We start from the raw sequence: 18,479 nt of genomic DNA, 5'->3' as shown, positions 1-18,479 counted from the left end.
AAAATTTATATGGAGATTGTAGATTGTAAATTAAAAACCAGTTTAAAGACAACACCCTGCTTATTGGCTCAACGGAGGAGCATGATGGCTCTATTCACTCAAGCTGCAGAGGGCTGGAATGAAGAGCCTTGCTAGAAATGGCAGGGGCGAGGCACAGACTCTGTTTCCATCATCTTATTCTAAGCTGATTGAAAAGTTGCTATAGTGAAAAAAAATTATTGATTGTTCTTTAAAACCTGTCTCAGTGCTTTAAAGCAAACGCACAGGCTGTCTGACATTTTCTGGCAGACTGATTATACTAAAATAATTTGAGATAAGATTTTTTTAACTTGTGGACTCATTTCCATAAAAATTCTTCTTTTAATTTTATTGTCCTTTTACAACTGTAGTGAATAGCCAATTTACCTTACCCATAAAGTAAATTAAATATTTTGGTAATTTTATTCTTATTCTACAGTAATCATTACAAGGCTACTGAAATTAAAAGATGCAGTGCAACAAATTAAAAAAAACAAACCCAAAACCAAAACAAAACATATAGGAAATTATATTGATGTCCAAGCAAAATTTAAAAGATAAAAGCACATGCTGTTGAATGACTCAGCATACTTGCAGCCAAGTATCTGCAGTTAGCATTGGCAAAATACTGCCATTTTCTAACATTAAGTGAACTTTCCCTGTCCCTCCCTGGAAATATCTACCCTCAAATTTTATAGCAAATGCTGACAGTACAATATTCTTATTGCTGAATAAATTGTAAAGTACACCCACAAAATATGATGTGAATTTTAAAACTGCCCACTAGAAGGCAGAATTCCCTAGCATTACATTTAACAAACTGGACTGATGACAGTTTTCCCTCTACTTGATATTTAAATAACAATTCGAAGGTAGTTAAAATAATCTCAGCTAAACAGTGGAACAGGTGTAGATTCATTATTCTGGTACTTGTAAAAGCAGTATTTAATACCTAAATACATAATACATAAATATTTACATTTTTAAAATGTAATAATAATGCATCTCAAAGCAAAAGCATCAAAGTCACTGAAGAGGCATCATGACCAAAAACTGTACAAACTCTGTGTGTTGTGGAGACATACGGATGACTGCACAGAATGTTCCTGCCTCATCTCAAACTCCTACCTGACCTTTGAAGGGCACGGCATACGGACCCACGGTCCTAAGCAAGGGGAAATCAGTGCCTTGTCCAGAACGCAGAAGATGTCAGGCTGAGCGTATCACCGAGCCCACTTTCTGCCAAGCAGTCAGCTGAGAGAGGTGCAATAAAAGGAGGCTGCACTGATTTGCTATGTTTTCACTTTCTGTTGGTCGATTCCCAGTTCTCCCAGGCAGAGTGCTTTGGGAATTTGCAGTGTCAACCACTAGCAAAAAAAAAAAAAAAAAAAAAAAAAAAAAGCCTCTAAAAAAGCAGGGATAGAGAAAGAATATCCAAGAATTAAAGACTGGGAATCTTTTAATCCGAATCATGGGAAAGCACATGACGATTAGCAATTTGAAAAGGCAGGGAATGACTATTCAATACAAAATCCAATACAAGTCCAATACAAAATTCAGTACAAAATAGGATAGGACAAAATTATTCAACTTGTTCAGAGATGTTTCAGGGCTGCTGGGGTAGGTATACTGGGGCTTGCAGGAGTGGACTGACAGAGCAAGGCACCCAGCTGAAGACCCCTCCGCGTCTGCGCGAGGATGCAGGAAACGCAGCGCAGGCAGAAGACGCCACGAGGCCAACGTGCAGGCGGAACGCTGCAGGCTGAGATGGAGGGCTGCTCGCTTGGCACAAGCTGCCGGCCATGCCTGGCGATCTGCTGTGCGTGGAGAGAGCGTGGCTCATGCCTGCCAAGGAACTGCAGCAGTGCAAAGGCAGCTTTATTTTCCAGAAACGTCCACCGGATAAGTGATTCGGGCTGAACTCTACGATACAGAAAGTTTGTGAATAGACGCTCTCAGTCTTTCTCATTAGTATGGGGCTCTCAGTCTTTGTTACTGGTGAAATGGTTAATTACTCATCTATTTGGTTCCCTTGATCCCCTTGTTTGTTTTCTCCCTTCAATTAATTTATGCTAATGATGTGTTTATTTGCTGTTCTTTAATTCCCTGTTGTTATGCAAACAATAACCCGGCTCTCAGAGTTTTCTTTTTACATAGGCTCATATAAGGTGGAAACGCTGGGTGAAAAACCAAAGCACGACGGTGCTGTGAAGGGCCACCGAGCTCCTGAAGAGGTAGAAGTAAGTTCAACTGCTCTTGGAATCAGGGATACCACTTTACATAACTAGGTTTTACAAGTTTTATTTTTATTCTCAGTTTCTGTGCGTTTAAATTATATAGTGAAACAGCAGCTATTAACAACGAGCCTTAAAAGTCCATTTTGTGCTGAAGTCATCCCTTTGGCCCCTTTCTCTTCTCCAAGTAGGCTTTCTGATTTCTTTCACATCTCCTCCTGCACCTCAGAAGGCTTTCAACTCCCAGCCCTGCCTCTTTATTCTCTCTTGCATAACTGAGAGATTTGCCAAGGAGGCTGCTACTGGCTAGATGGGGATGAAGTCAAATCCGTGAAACCTTCTTTAAAAATACATTCAGTTCATACCACATAATGAGATAAAAAGCAAGATGTATTTTTCAGTATCAAAAGTGCTTGTTACCTTTATCACCAAGCTCTCTGAAAAAGGTTGGTCCTGGTTTAGCTTTGGCAACACAAAGCAGTGCAGCATCTACCTCCTTTAAAGACACAAAGGAGAAAAGATAAAGCCAGTTTTGAAAGAGAAGTCTATTTGGTTGGGTAACAGAAAAAATGCAAGTTCTTTTGAAGAAGGAAAGGAACGTTTTGCTTACCTTTTTTGTCAGCTTCTTGGCTGAGGCTTTCCCTATAATAAAAAAAATCATCATCATTCAATAACAAACCGACTTCAAACTTTGATCACGTTCTGTGGCATTTCTTCAGATTTTTATGGGAAAATGCTAAGTAATATGAAACAGAATATTCTGCAACAGGCAGTTTGTTTCTAATTCCCACAATGATCAAGAAAGGACAACATTTAAAAATAATATGAGCAGTCTGTTCAAATGTTCTTGCAAGCTAGATGAAACCACAGCCCACTCTGCTATCTGTGACTGACTTACTAGTGTGATTTTGCATATTTGCTACAAATGTAGTACAGATTCCAAAGCAAGATTATACTGCAAGAAACAACTGTAGTATTTACAAAGGGATTTGCATGCCCATATAATAGTCCTTGAAGTGTAGGTTGAGTATGCAAAAGCTAAGAAATACTAAAAAACAAGAATGAAAATGTTGATGTTTCTATTAAGCAGAAGGAAATTGAACAACTCTGCCTCCTGAAACTGCATCAGATGAAACCATGCAAACTCCTAAGAGTTGATTAGTAGGTTAAAGTCTATACACTCGAACAGGGGAGTCACTGGCAGCGGTATAGGTTGTATTCCTGTGTAAACCGCCCGTTTGCGGAGCTGCGATGCATGATCAGTGGGACGTTTCAGCTGGTTAGGCAGGGACCGCAGAAATCCTGGGGTCATGGGCTGGCAGGAGCCGTGCCCCATCCCTTCTCAGTCTACCTGCCGCTATCACGCCAGTCGGCCTCCTCAGCATTTCTCCTCGTACAGTTCTTCAACCCCCGTGTCCTCCACTCTCACCACTCAGCCCATCGCTCCCTTCCTTCGTCACCAGCTCCTCCGGACTCCAGCCAGCCGTTCCCTCCGATTTATTCACACTAACGCAAGCACAAGCCGAGCTGCTTGCAGTCGCTCTGAGGACGGGTGCCCCTGCGTGCCGCAGCCCGCTCTGCTCCGCGCTCGGGCTCCAAGGCTGGCTCTGCTGCTTCGCGGGCATCTCGCATCCGAAGGGGCACCAGCGCAGCGCTGCCGTCTGCGCACGCGCGGGTCGGAGGCAGCGTGGTGGGCAGCTCTCAGCAAACTTCTACCAAGCATTTTCACAGGCTCATAACTAAGCCAGACAGAGGTGCGTTCTCAGTACGACAGCAAATTTCCATAATGCTGGCAAAAGACGTGCCCAGCTGCAGGGGGTCTCCACCAGCAACTTTGGGCTTCGGACGAGGGAAGCTGCTGGAACATCTCAACCAGCGATAGTTCATTTTTCAGCACAGGCAAACCAGTGCCCTGGCCTCTGCTCCCTGAACTGGCAGTAACAGTTTTGCTGATAAATTCCTCTCCCCATCCCCCCTCCCTCAAATCAGCCTAAGGCAGACACCTGGCACATAACATTTCAACTCAAATGTTTAAGTTTGACAAAAGTTATAAGCAACTAAAATTAGGGTTTTAATACTGGAGTGTTGAGTGACCCTAGCAACAGGTGTTGCCAGCACCACCTGTTACTGTGGATGAATACATTTTTGTGCACTGCCTGTACATATCTTTACACCCATACACACACACACACACACATAAAGCTACATAGATAGATACCTTCTAGCTCAGAGGACATATGAAATCCTCTACTTTGCCTCATTTGAGATAAAAGAAGTCAGACTAATAACAGTCTGGGAGAGCAAGCACAAATCATTACAGCCAGTAAGGCTGAGTCCTGAGCAGAGAGATGCAACAGTTTAACGCTGTTCACTGCTGCAGAGCATTTTAATGAATGGCTACCTTGCAAATTAAGCGATTCAGAGCTCAGCTTTGAAATGTCACCTCCTCTGTACAGCATACTTCAATGTGGAATTAAACTACAGCAGCTCTTTCAGCTCTGGGAGACCCACATAGCGAGAAGCCTTATAGGAGGCAATGAGTCAGGCTGTAGGTCTGCAAAAATCAGTTTCTGAAAGAAAAAAGGGGAAACCATCCTGCAATGGTTTTTTTTGCTGTAAATGCTCTTTGTACTTGTTGTCTGTATTAAAGCCAGCCATACACCCTCATTTGGTTAACAGCAGCTCCACTCATTCCATTCTCCTGGTGGCCGCAAGAGCATCACACCTGGGACAGCACCTGCTCCCGCGGCAGTGTGCTGGGCAGGAGCCCTTTGCCAGCATCCAGGAGGATGATGAAGGGAGACAACCTGAACTCTGTGGGCTGGAACAGCAAAGGCATGAATAATTGATGCAAGGTAAGCAGAAAGCACTGGGAGCTACAGCTGAGACACCAGTTGGCCAAGTTTGTGAAGCTCTACCCTTGGCTAAGTCCATGTTTCTGCGTGCTGTATTCAGCACTGTAACTCCAAAACGCTTCAGCTAGATCTGTTTTAGGGAACAGATCCTCAGTGAGAATTGCCCTACCTTGATAAAAACTAAGAAAGGGAAGGAAAATCTGTTGTAGACATATGGACTCTCTTTCCACCAGCCAGCAGTCACAACCTCAACTGCCCAGAGCTCACACAAACAGCTGCGGCAGCCATCAACATCTGCTCTCTCGCGGTCAGCTGTGGCCACCCTCCAAGAGGACGTTTAAGATGCTGACACGCCGACTGACTTCTTTCGGAGATGACAAGACAGTAACAACAACACTACAGGGGTGCTCACGCTACCCTTGACTGGGGAATCTTGGCATGGGTGAAAGGACTAGCAGAGGAGGGGAAGCCTTTGCTGAGTGGCCGAAGAGGAAGAGGATGGTCACGTCACCCCAGGACGTGGTGAGGGGCAGAACGAGGTGGGCAAAGAGTCTGTCCCTGCCACGACTGACTGCAAAAAGGGCAGATGCTACAATAAAAGAGGAAAAAAGGCAGGAGGAAAAGGGACAGATTGAGAGGTAAGCAAAGACATTTCTACTTTTCTTAGTAGTAAATACAGCAGAGTAATAAATGTGGAACCTCTTAATGGTGCTCTTCTCAAATGGGCTTCAAAATCAAAAGATTTAATAACCTAGTCAGATGAAAATGGCATACAGATGTCAGCAAGCTTGTGTACCAGTAGGCCAGGAATTTTTAGAGAAAACCTGACATGTGAGACACTAGTGTTATTTTTCATATTGCCGTTTGTGTGAAGTATTAGAAGACAATCTTATAATAATGCAATAATTTAAACTGTAGAATGAGTTTCCTCCAATAATTATTTGAATATTTTTCAAAGAATTAAATCCAGTTATATTCTACTGGTACTGCCATCATATAAAATAATCTGTGAAGACTCAGATCTCCGGTTTTACCTGGAAACATTAGCTCCTTTTATTGTAGCACTCATAATATTCTTTGAATACTGATTTAGCTCTTGGTGCTTATTCTCTCCATTTATTCACTTCCTAACAATGAGATCCCTTTAAACACCAACAAGGAAAGCTCTGTTAATATCGCACACTACCATATCAAACATGCAGCTCTCTGAGGAACCAGGTCTTTTAAGGCCTTGTCTACTATAATTAGGAAAAGAAGGTTAATTCCTCTTTGCAGAAAATGCACTGCAAATGTATGAACAGTTTTCTTAGCCAGTTCAGACACTGAAAAAAGAAGTCTCTTCCTTTCTATCAATTAAAACTTGGTGCTGTCATTCCTGACACATGACTACAAGTACATCAGGATCTAAGTCTCTCTCTGAGGAATACAGGCAATGGTTATAAGTATTAGGAACTTATTTCATTTAATAAGTAAAAGATCTATACAATGCATTTTTCTACAGTTTTATTCTTTTACCTTGATAGGTTCTTACTAACAGGTAAATTAATGACATATTAGAAAATTTGTTGTTTGTAGTAGTAACAGTCTTTGGTATCAGAAAAAGAAACTTGGAACTTTTATTGTTTTGAACATGTGAATGAGAAGAAAAACAACTTTTTTTTTTCCTGCAGAGCTGCCAAGACTGTGATGGAATTCTGGCTTAAAGGACAGTGAGTATTTTCAAGGGTCTCTACATATTTCACAGATGCTACCATCAAGTTTTCACCATTTATAGTGGGTCCATGAAACAACAATGAGGTACAGACACACCTTTCATGGACAAAAAGCCATTTTAGCTTTTTAAGTTGAATGAATACTGAGTCTACTTAGAAGCACACAAATTCTGTGCTGTTAGCCAAGAAAGTTAGCTGACAACTGTAATTAAGAAAACACTGCCAAGAGCAGCTATGTCAGCCTTAATTTGCCTTCGGCAAACCTGGGTATTTTGTCACATATATTTCTTACATTAGAAGTATTTCCGCCATCTATCAGTTTTTTACACTAAGATGTAGAATGGACCCGACATCAATGTTAGGATTAACATTAGGAACGGGCTGAATTAAACAAGTACCCACTTGCACTCAGTAATGCCCATTTACACCTGTACAGCTAAGGAAAGGCTTAGATCTGACAAAAGACGTTCAGAGCCAAAGAATGAACAAAAGCAGTAAGATCAACCATTACAATAATCAAATGCTAAAGCAAAAGTAGAGAAGTTACTACTATCTGCTAGAAAACATAATTTAACATGTCTCTTCAAATGACGAGAGTATATCATAGGTATCTTTTCCTAGGAGGACAACAAACTCCTGTCCTTTTTATCAGCAAAGTCACTGAGATGGTTTGACCAGGATCTCTTTTTAGCTCCATTTGAGACAGACACAGTGATAACCAAGTACAAAAAAAAAAAAAAAAAAAAAAAAATTCTTCTCCCAGTTTTTTAATTTTAGATGGCAATCATTGCTATCTTTGCTGAAGTTTGTCAAGTTCAAAGTCGTACTGGGGTACCAGGAAACCATTTGTTTTTTCGTGAAAAATTAAGACGAGAATAGCATTAAGTATGTCACAATTCAAGCAAACTCTGATTCCACAAAACAGAGAGTGAAACAAACCTTTTAAGCTGGACGGGATTTCGGCACAGTTGTAACCTGAGGATCAGGGTGTTTTAAAAGCCAAACCACTGTGCACAGCTCATGCCATGGCCTTTACAGCAAAGCCCACCCTGCAGCCTTGCCTGCCATGGGAACAAGAATTTGTATTTCTCCGTTTTAGTCAGCTGCCAGCTTTCACACAAGCTGAACTCTGAGAACCCTGCCTCTACGCCCTGGTGAGCTGGGTTAGGTAAGAATTGTGTATGTTGTTTTCCTTGGGGAGATCCTGTTAAATTTTTGTTTAAATCAGCCTAAAACATAAGATCATTGAAATTCTACAGCTTGTATTTCATTCCCAGCTCTCTCTCAGGTATTTTTTATGACACTGGACAACTACCTTATCTCAACAAGGTGTCCTTTGTTTACCTGCTTTATTTACAGTCTCAGCTCTTTAAAGCTCTTCCATGCATTTATGAAGTACTTACTGCTAATGAAACCAATACTGTAAAGGGCAAAAATTCAAGCCAGTAATTTGTTCAAGGCCTCCTTTTGAAATATTGGTGATATTGGAGATAATCAAGGATAGCAAAAAAAATTAAAGCTTTTTGAAAGCATGACAAACCAAGTGGTCAGATTCCTATGATAGCTCCTGGCAAACCAATACCTGAATAATAAATGAGCGTGCTATTTAAATGAATTAAGAATCCACTTCAGCTAGAAAGCTTTTACTGAACTAGTGCATTGCTCCATTGAAAGATAATTGATAAAAGTAATTTCAATCATGTGAATTGAACCACCTGAATTAAAATCCAAGTATGCCCAGTGGAAAAGGCAATTTGCAATAACAGAAGCTTCTGATATGCTTTACAAAACAAGCTTTGCATCTGTCTGTCTTTATTTAGAGCAGTCGTTCCTCTGAGGAAACGAGAAATATACAGTGCTGGGCAGAGGCCAGCGCTGGCAAATCTCCATTTCAGAAGAGCAGTTGCATCAGAGCCAGTCAATACCAGAAGGCTTCTCTGTGAGTAAGGCAGCCCGGGGTAAAAAGGGTGGGATGCTGATGCAGGGAGAAAACATCAAAGAATGACACAGTCTTTTAGGAAACTGAAACAGACTGAAAAATTAAGATAAGCCAGTTTTCAAAACCTGTTAAAGAGACCGTGGCACCGAGTCACCAGCAGTGCCAGGAGTTCCAAAACAACCAAAGGCATCAGAATAAAAGCAGATTTTGTGGTGCTCGTTACAGAGCAGGCGAGCAGCTCAGTCCTCGCTGGTTCTGTAGCAGGAGCCTGTGGCGATGGGCAGGGAGAACAGAGGAACAACCTCTCCTGAGGTATCATCCAGGGAAAGCGACTTGCTCCCAGACCTGCTCTCTTTCTAATAACATATCCAAACTGCAGAGAGGAAAAGCTGAGAAGAGCTTCAAACTTCCAAGCTTACCACAAGACTTGCACTGCAATGATACATGGCATACAGAAAGTTACTTCTTCCAAAACACCAGAAAAGTCTAACAGGCGTGTAACAGCAGTCCTTGGCTGCAAAAAGAACATGTGATGCGCGTTAAGATTTCACATGTAACACGCAAGCAGCAAGGAGCCAAGCAGAGAGCGCAATTGCAGATGAGCATCTCCCCGGCAGAAGAGGCTGCCAGCGCGCTGGCCTGGTGCTGAGCTCAGGACTGGAGGCAGCATCCAGAGGAAAAATGTGTCATGTGAAATATAAGTCCTCAGACTCCCAAATAAGCACGTCATGCTCAGTTCCTCTGGCTTCATTTAGATGTCTAAAAATTAGATGCCTAAATCTGAGTTAGTGATCTCTATGGTGCTTTGCTGTAACTATGATCGTGTAAGGACATACGTAGAAAAGGGTTTATAATTAACTTTGAAATCTGCTGCTCCTATTTCAGCTCTGAAGAAGAGCTCGTATGCCCAAAAGCTTGTCTAATTTTTCCAACTCACAGCAGCTGGTCTAATAAAAGATACTATCTCTGCCTACAAACCTCATCCTGACTAATGACCCCAGGCTCCATTTATAGTCAAGGGAGAGAAACAGTCACAGCAAAAGAGCAATTTAGTCCAGGTTGAGATACGTGTCTAATACAGGCCTTGGACTTACCTGTTTCCTTCCATTAACTTTAAAGAGATGCTACGATTACTCACTCTGACCTGACATTCAGCTTTTATATATCTAAATTGAATAGATGAATCCTTCTGCACATAACCAGATAACTCACACCATGACTGCTTTTTGTATTTGTTATATCTGTAATCTGTTTTTTCCAACCTCCTATCTATCAGCCCAATGTTAGCAGTGCTAAGGGCATGTATTCTCTGTTTTATTAAGAACTTAATCAGATACAAGGGCAAAGTGTACTACAGTTTAAGAGGCAGAGTGCATAATTGGAGCAATAAAATAATATAAAGGACAATTAAGATTACCTGGAAGGAGCTGTATGCAGCTGCATACATTTCTGAGACCAGAAGGGTGGAGAATGACTTTTGCTAACCTACAAAGAACATTATGCAGCTCAGACTTTTGGGATGGATGGCATCTCCTGAATCTCCACAAAACCATGGGCCTTCCATAAAGAACAGGCAGGTAGAGCCTCAACTCACGAAAAATTCCTAGTATTAGGCTGGAGATGGTAGTCAGTCTCAGTTAGCAAAGAAAACAGCATAAGCTAGACTAAGCCTCCAAGACTCAATTCAAAAGTTCAATTAATGAACTTTGATCCTACTCTAAAATAAAGAAGAGATGATTCCTGAAGCATTGCTATGCTTTATGTTGTCATTGCCTATTGCTAACAAAGACTAGTTTTTCAAATACTGTGGTGCCGGAGCACTTGCTAGGTTAAGGTACTAACAACAGATGAAGATAAACTATTATGATAGCCTCGTAGCACTAGAGGTTTAACTTTGTTCCTCTGCTAGGCAGTGTTAGAAGTTGGGAATCCTGGCCTAAGGGCTCTGTAATCTACTTTACGGCTGAAGAAGGTAAGTATAACAAAAATTAGAAGAACAAATAAAGTAGGGTAAGAACAACTACAATGAAATGACACAGTTAAAAATCTAACTGCATGCACAACTTGAGCAAATTGCATCTTAATCATAAGCAGAGATTAATCTGGATTCAGAACGAAAATGTGTGCAAATTAATCATCCCACAATCAAAATGAAGGAAGAAAAGGTCAAGACCTTAACAGCACCACCTCACTGTGTAAGACTTGATTTAAGCTTATATGCTTAAGATAAAGCCACCATCACCACTGTAGCAACTATCCCTTTCATATCTCATTCAGCCAATTCCTTTACAATTTGTATTCTTTCGTATATCTGGAGATCTTCCATACCGTGACAAACTGTTATTTTTCACATGCATCTTACAAAACGTAAAAAAATATAATACAGTTAAAGACTAAGCACAAGAATATTAATTATTACAAATTGGATTCACTTGCTGGCAAACATAACTGAGGTGCCAGGTGAAAAATGAATCCTTTGTGTGGGAATTTGTTACTAGCATAAAGCTACTTTACTAACCCTGGAATAAGGAAAAAGAGGGCATGTGTCAGAGAGGACTATCTTTTTCACCTTCTTGCTTTAGTGCAATTTATCCCCTAAGCAGGAACTGTAAATCATATCAAACTGTGTCAAATTATATTAAGTAACTGTATGGTTTATTTATCACACTTTGATACGTAACGAACATTCCAACATGCAAGAATTACAGATAATGAGGCCAGAAATGACCATGTGGGTCACCTACTTTGTCCTATTGCTCCCAACAGACTTCTGCTTTATGCATTATCTCATCAGTTTATGTGCACACAAATACATGTTCGCACGTTTGAAACATAGTATTAATACTAAACTGTAGTTTGGAGTTCAAAAGACAATAGTGACTTTAATTCAACTGCTTTTTTTTTTTATGAAATAGTTTGCTTTTTCTTAATCATACTCATCCAAGTAAAAACTTCAGGGTACTGTTGATATTGCTGATTCCTAGAGGAAAAGAAAAAAATAAAATGCAGTAACTTGATATAATTTAAAAATTAAAACTGGAAATATTTTGTGAAAAAATTGAAGTTATTCATGGCGTCAGCATGAAAAATGCAGCACTGTTACCATAATTCTGTTCAGATGTAGGGCATTTATAGCACTTGTGTCCAAGCAGTAAATAGCTGACATATTAGTGCATCAAGCCAATTTAAATTACTGCAGTGGGTAAGTAACCGGGAGCACTGACATTTCTCATAAATTGAGTGTGTTCTCAAGAGTCCTGTAAATATAAAAAGCTATTTAGATCCAGTTTATATAGTAGCTCACTTTTTCCCTGTTTCACCCTATCACATATCAAAATTATTTACACCATCATTAATGCTTTCTTTTTCTGTTAAAACAGTATTTTTCTTTTAAAGATTAATTTACTTCCACTACAGCAACATGCAGTAAAAGTTCTTAGAAATATTGCAAAAATATGTTCCAAGAGGTGACAGCTGATTGGAAAAGTACAACAGAATTTTGCTAGAAGTATCAGTTTGGGAAACTTTTGTTCATCATGTCCCAGCAACCCTTAGTCAAACCTTTGGAAGAAGGAAAAAAAGAGAGAGAGAGAGAGAGATGGCTGATATCCTTCTGCACTGCTGTTGTGAGATCTGGAAATCTCATCATCAGGATGCCTGATTTCTATTGCTGTACTATTCTAATGATGGTGGTAATTGTTGTTCCTGTTTCGTTCTCCTAGTGCCTTGTCCCTCCATCAAATGTCTACAGTTTGACTCCTTTAGGGCTGCCCTATATCCTCCACAGACTAAACACACCCTTCCCAACATTTTATTGTTCTTATTTCTTTCCCAGTAGTAACAATTCTAGGGAATACAGCACAAACAGCACCTTTTTGGTGATTGGGAAAGATGGTCTCAGGAGTTTCAGAGAAGCTGGTGGGGAGACCCATGAAGTGGGGCTCCCCTGTGGTTAAGGGAAATTGCCTCATTCACAGAATAGCTGAAGTTGGAAGGGAGCTCTGGAGATAGCTTAGAATGTCCTTATCTTCTCAGTGACAAATGGAAAAAGCTCAAAGCAGGGTCAGTCAGGGCAAGTTGCCCAAGACCGTGTCCAGTTGGGTTTTGAATATGCTTGCAGACGTTTGTTTCTAGAAGGGTTATGAATACAAGACTTCTCTCTAATTTAATAGTCACCTGACCAACTTCACAACAGGAAAACAGCAGTTTAGGTACTTTTGTAACCCACACTAACACCAAATACAAGCAGTAGTTGATAGGTTTCATATGGAGTTTTAAAAAAGCAAGGGGGGAAGAATCCTAAAGGCAACAACGTTCTTATGGAGTTGAAGACTGTATCCTGGCTTCAGTTCTTACCGATGACATATGAAGGAAGAGACAGCATTTTTGCCTTATATGTCAAGACATGAGAGCACTAAGTAGTGGATTTAGCAGTGAATTTGGGCATTTTATTGAAAGGAAACAATTCTATGTTGCTAATTTCATTAATGAGAGCTCTGTGTTTAAGCTCAAGGCCTGGGACGTTTTGCCTTGCTGTCCAGAGCGTGGTAAATACCCCCAAAATACAGAACCTTATTATGCTTATCTTCCAGAACATAAGCCCCATTCATGAACATGCAATTTACAGTGACTTGATGTCTTAGGGCATTGCTATTGACTTTACAGAACAGTTAATTTGTAAAATATAACCAATATAAATTCTGCTTAGGAATGAAAGGATTAAGTGAACACCCACTAGATGGTGTTCAGTTACTGCATGGCGTGACCTGGGCTAGTAACAGCTCTAGCTCCTCTTCACCTCTCCGTTGCAGGAGACTTTTCTTGAAGAAACAACAAATACACTTGTATAAGAGGACAAAAAGGGATGAAATCACCCTCTTTACTAGAAATTTGGAAATGCTTTACCAAATTAATTACTACCTGGGTTGAATGTGGGTAAGTGGAACTTATAAAATGTATGACAAATTTAAACAGAAGAAAGTACACAATATTGATTTGGATCCACTTATTCTATGGTTCTACTCAAGATACTTGTATTTTCGCAATTAGTGATATTATCTGTCTGTTCCTCATCCTCAAAAACTCTCCTGACGTCATCCATTGAAAGAAAAGGGTGAATAAACACGCACCAAAGAAACATATCCATTTTGCAGTTTTATTAAAAGGATGAACTGAATTACTGGATGTCTATTCGAGTAGAACCTAATGCATCACTTTCTTTTTCAGCAGAATTGTAATAACTGCCACTAATTCCCATTAGTGATTAGTGAATCGGCATAAGGAAAAAAAAAAAAAGAATAAAAGTGCTATTTTAGGGGAACAGACCTTTGGCATAGGTGCAGTACTGTAGCACTTCAGATAGTTTAGATTCCTGGAGATTACAAGGGTGACTAGTGATAAAGGGAATTGCTATTCAAAGCTGAATTAAGCTGATCCTGTCATGTCAGAATTACCAAAAGGAACCTTTTCCCTTTTATAAAGCTCTGAAGTGCAACCTTACGCGAAAATTTTAGGAAGGCCATTTTAATGCAGATGACCCCAGTGATGACATTACTTTTTCCAATTGCCACCGTGAGAAGATAAGGACATTCTAATGACCATGTTTGGGAATTTTCCTACAGAAGACTCTGCCTACTGCTTTGGGCATTTTAGTGATCCTGCACAGCCCTACTTCATTATTTCCATAACCCTCCAGGTTCAGGCATTATTGCAATCTCTAGCTTTTCTTTCTTTCTTCCTTCTCATGCTTAATCGGAGTTCCTTTCAGTAGCTGACTTGCTTTCCTTCAGTTGATGGTCCACGTCATTCTCGCTTTTACCTTTAAATTAGCCAGGAGTTTCTTTCTACTTCTAAGATTAGCTCATTCTGTTATTAGCACATACAGAAACTCTGAGCAAACCAGTAACAGCCCCTGCTGAGTCTGACTTGTTTATACATCATTAACATCTGTCACATAGCAATTAACAGATGTTTGGGAAGTTTTCCTACAGCAGGGGCTCCAAGGGTATGTAAAAGTGATAACAGAATGCTCCTGTATTTTAAGCTAAGAAAGGTTTATCCTATTTTTGCCACACAAAAAGACTACTGGAGCAATACAGTTTTGGCTAGTTTTTGAGAGTACCAGAATGAAGAAAGTTATATAAACTGAATTTGAAACACTGTGTTTATTCCAAAGATAAGGTGGTAACAGAGAGAGGAGCAGGATCGTGAAAAGTCTGAGAACTCCCCTAAAAGATCAGAGAGAACTCAAGTAATGAGAACTCACAGAAGGGCTTAAAAACAGATGTTAATCATGCCTTATTGCAGTGGCCCGAACAGTCTGGTTAATTTGCAAGTTCGAAAAAAAAATATGCTGCCAATAGTAAATTTAATAATAAATTACTGACACGATGTCCACCAGCCTTCCCTGTTAGTAGAAAAGAAAGTCTCGTGCACCAGTTAGAACACCTCCTCCGCTCTAAGGGGTGAACTTTGGAGACTGAGTAAGAGAAGCAAAGATAAGCTGTCTCTTGACCCTGTGACTTCAAACTCCTCACATTCTAAAGCAAAAAGGTTGGCAGAAAGAAAAAAAAAAATCTAGACAAAGACAACCAACAGTCTCTTTCAAAAAAATGAAGTTATTGTTTTCTAGAATTGTCTTATTTCCCCAGGAAAAAAAGCTTTCTCCCCTGAATTCAAATCATCTGATGAAGGAAATCCTAAAAAAAAACATTTGGCTTTACCCTGGATTTAATTTTATATTCAAATTTTCTAAAGAATTCTGATCTTATTAAGCATGAGAGGAATCACGGTATTAGGTCTGTCAAAACAGAAATAGAACAGAAATATTTCTTCAGCAAAGATAATGGAGGAGACAAATCTAAAAGCATAAATACACTTTACTCAAAATTCCCACTAACACCTTCTCATTTAACTTGTAGCAGCTTTCAGTATACAGGGCTTCTCTGTCCACTGCCTCTATCCTTGCATTGTCTCCTTTCTGCCATACCCAGCTTCTCTCACAAAACTAACTGCTCCTCCAAGAGCAATTTTGGACTGAAAAAATGAACAATTTTTCCTGTTCCTCTGCAAAGGTGTACATGACCTGGGGGCATCAAGCCCTTAACATCCTAAAAGGATGTTCTTTGCCAGCTCGCTCTTCGTCTTAATCACGATTCCGTGACTACTTTACAACTTTCTTCACCTAAGAACACAGAAAATAACTTGCTTTACTGTACTACCCTCAGTCTAGCAGACACATAGAGCTACAAATGAGGACCAATGCACCTATGGTTCTGGAAGCTCTTCTGCACGTACCAACTGTGAGTAAAGCACAGGCTAAATGAGTTTAAGTGTTTTGCTCTAGTGAGTATTGCTTTGTACCACTTTTCTCCTTGACTGAAGCTGCAGTTTGACAATTCAGATATTTCAGTAACAGTATTAACTTAAAAAGTTCCTGACTTCAACCTTTGCTCCATCTCTTAAGCCACAGTGATTGCTAGCAGATTGTGCTGTGAGCCAGCGAATGAAGCTGGCTTTATAAAAAGAAATCAAATTCAGAAAAGCACGGAATAAAGCTACCTACACAAAGCCATGGAACGGATGGCCTCACCCAGCTAGAGGAGATAAAAATAAGCTTGGGTTTGCCTAAGACCAGTGCTGACTGGTAATATAATTATCTATAATGCATCACGGGGCTAAGATTCAAAAGGAAAAAAACCCCTATTTTAGGTAATGGGAAGTGTTAGCATAAGTGCAAGTGGGTTTAAACAGACAGTGATTAATTTTAGGTGGGATATCAGAAGAGTTTTCAAGCAACAAAGGAGATGCTGTGTCACTGTTTTCCAACATAAGCAGTGGTTACAAATGATTTTAAACTGAGCATGAAAAATTTATAAAAGGTCTATATTTTAAGTTTTAAAACTACTAAAATAGGAGCTTACTTTTATAATATATATGATAAATTTTGACATACTTAGCCATGAAATGCTAAAAACAAATGCTAAGCCATTATGTATCACACTAATAGAGAATACAAATTCTTAAAAACACATTACAAGATATTACATGTTAACTTAGGTGAGCTGTGGTAAAAAATACACGTGTTCTTACACTGGTACAACTAAGCAGATATCCTTTTTCCTCCTTAAAGCAGTACTGGACATAAAGAATAGGGCCCATCCTCCTGAAATAAGCATTCATTTTAGCTGTAGAGGAAAGAGATTGAATTGAAATTTGAATAAAATTTTAAGTAGGGTTTTTACAATTCTCAAAGTGGGTGCAAACGAAAAGCAAACAATAGATGGCTTGATTTTAGTGAAAGAGTAAAGTAATTTTATGTTGCCCACTGTACTTCTAAATTGACCATACTGGTTTAAAAGCCCCTCTTACTTTTTCAACAGCAGAGACTGACTTTACCACCATTCACATCAGAAAAAAAACATTGCTCTTTTCTGCTAAATAGTTGTTCTCTTTTGCCAATTCGAACAAAGCCAGAAAAGCAGAGGAAATTTTTGAAAATTAGATTTTCTATTTTCTCCCAAGAAAGTGACAGCAAACCAGAAGTGAGCTCTCACATTTTCTATCACCAAAAAATCCATGGAGAAGAAATAATTGCTATGTCAGGGTGTGGGTGACTGTTCAGAAGTTGTCAGACACAGTAAATAAATACAGTCCCAATGGAAAAGCAGATGTCCATCCACATGAGACAAAATGACTAATTTTAGTATTCTCTATTATAAGAATCTGCTCTGTCAGGCCCACAACTGTTTGGATCCAGTCCACAGTTAAGAACAGACACACCTCACTCTTCCCCAGGAAAACCAAAACGAAAAAACATTTGCGCAGGAACAAAAAAGACAAAAATTGTCTGTTTTCTGGAACTGGCAGTTTCTCTGGTGGGATACGTGACTTACTTAGCACTTGCCAATACCAATGGAGCAGCAAGACTCCACTGTCCCAGTAGTTCCAGCAGTATCAGAGGTATTGGCACAAAGGACGCAAATTCAAGGCTTGAAAAGAAGGCTAGCACTTGGGAAAACAAGCTAAATCATACCAAAGACTTCAAACGCCAGCTCTTCTGAAAGACAACTGAAATAGTCTGGATAAAGTCAAACGGCAGCTGGCTTGGCCATGTTCTATGTTCAAATCCCATACAAGGAGCCCATTTTTTTATCTTTATTAAGCCAGGTAGGACCGCAGCTCTTGGTCAAAAAAAGTCTCAGGATATTGGCATTTGCTATATACTGATAAGCTAACCAGAAGAAACAAGAACGGCCAATTAGGATGCATTTGGACCAAGCAATGATGCTGAATTACCTTCCACCTGGTAAGAACCAAGGCAGGATTTGCTGGAAAATGTGGTATCTTCCGTTAGCTATGGCTGAAAAATCATTATGCTTTCAGGTGCACAAGCCTTTTCCAGGTCTGGGAGGAAAGAGAACTAAAGACGCAGCCAGCAGAACGACAAGGTGCTCAGCAGTATTCTGGATGGTGGCGTGAGGACCAGAGCTCTCTGATGGACTGGACAACGTTGGCAGATGGATTCGATTACTAAGAGTTGGCTCTCGGCTGTATTCTCCTCTGCAGTAACGAAGCTGGTAAGCCCAAGACAGGGCACTGCCACATAAGCAGGTGGCTCTAACAAGAGAAACCTGTGTGTTTTACACATGGAAAAAAGTCTTTGAGCTCGGTATTTGCTTTTGTTTCACAGTAGATGAGAAAGGCTACTGAGCACAATCTG

General features: G+C 40.0%; 1 protein-coding gene across 4 annotated transcripts in view; it reads right to left on the bottom strand.

Annotated features, from left to right (window-relative positions):
• MICU2 (mitochondrial calcium uptake 2) overlaps nt 1-18,479 on the bottom strand; it is a 149,602-nt gene that overhangs the window by 36,760 nt on the left and 94,363 nt on the right. For all 4 annotated transcript variants that reach the window (XM_049822818.1, XM_049822821.1, XM_049822820.1 and 1 more), the window contains 2 exons: nt 2,863-2,894; nt 2,673-2,748 (listed from right to left, as the gene is read on the bottom strand). In XM_049822818.1, coding sequence (XP_049678775.1) covers nt 2,673-2,748; nt 2,863-2,894 — 108 coding nt within the window. The remainder of the gene's footprint in view (nt 1-2,672; nt 2,749-2,862; nt 2,895-18,479) is intronic.

This window comes from Accipiter gentilis, chromosome 19, assembly GCF_929443795.1.
Source record: "Accipiter gentilis chromosome 19, bAccGen1.1, whole genome shotgun sequence".
Taxonomy (NCBI): domain Eukaryota; kingdom Metazoa; phylum Chordata; class Aves; order Accipitriformes; family Accipitridae; genus Astur; species Astur gentilis.
The sequence above is the reverse complement of the archived record's forward strand: the minus strand, read 5'-3'. Positions and strand labels throughout refer to the sequence as shown.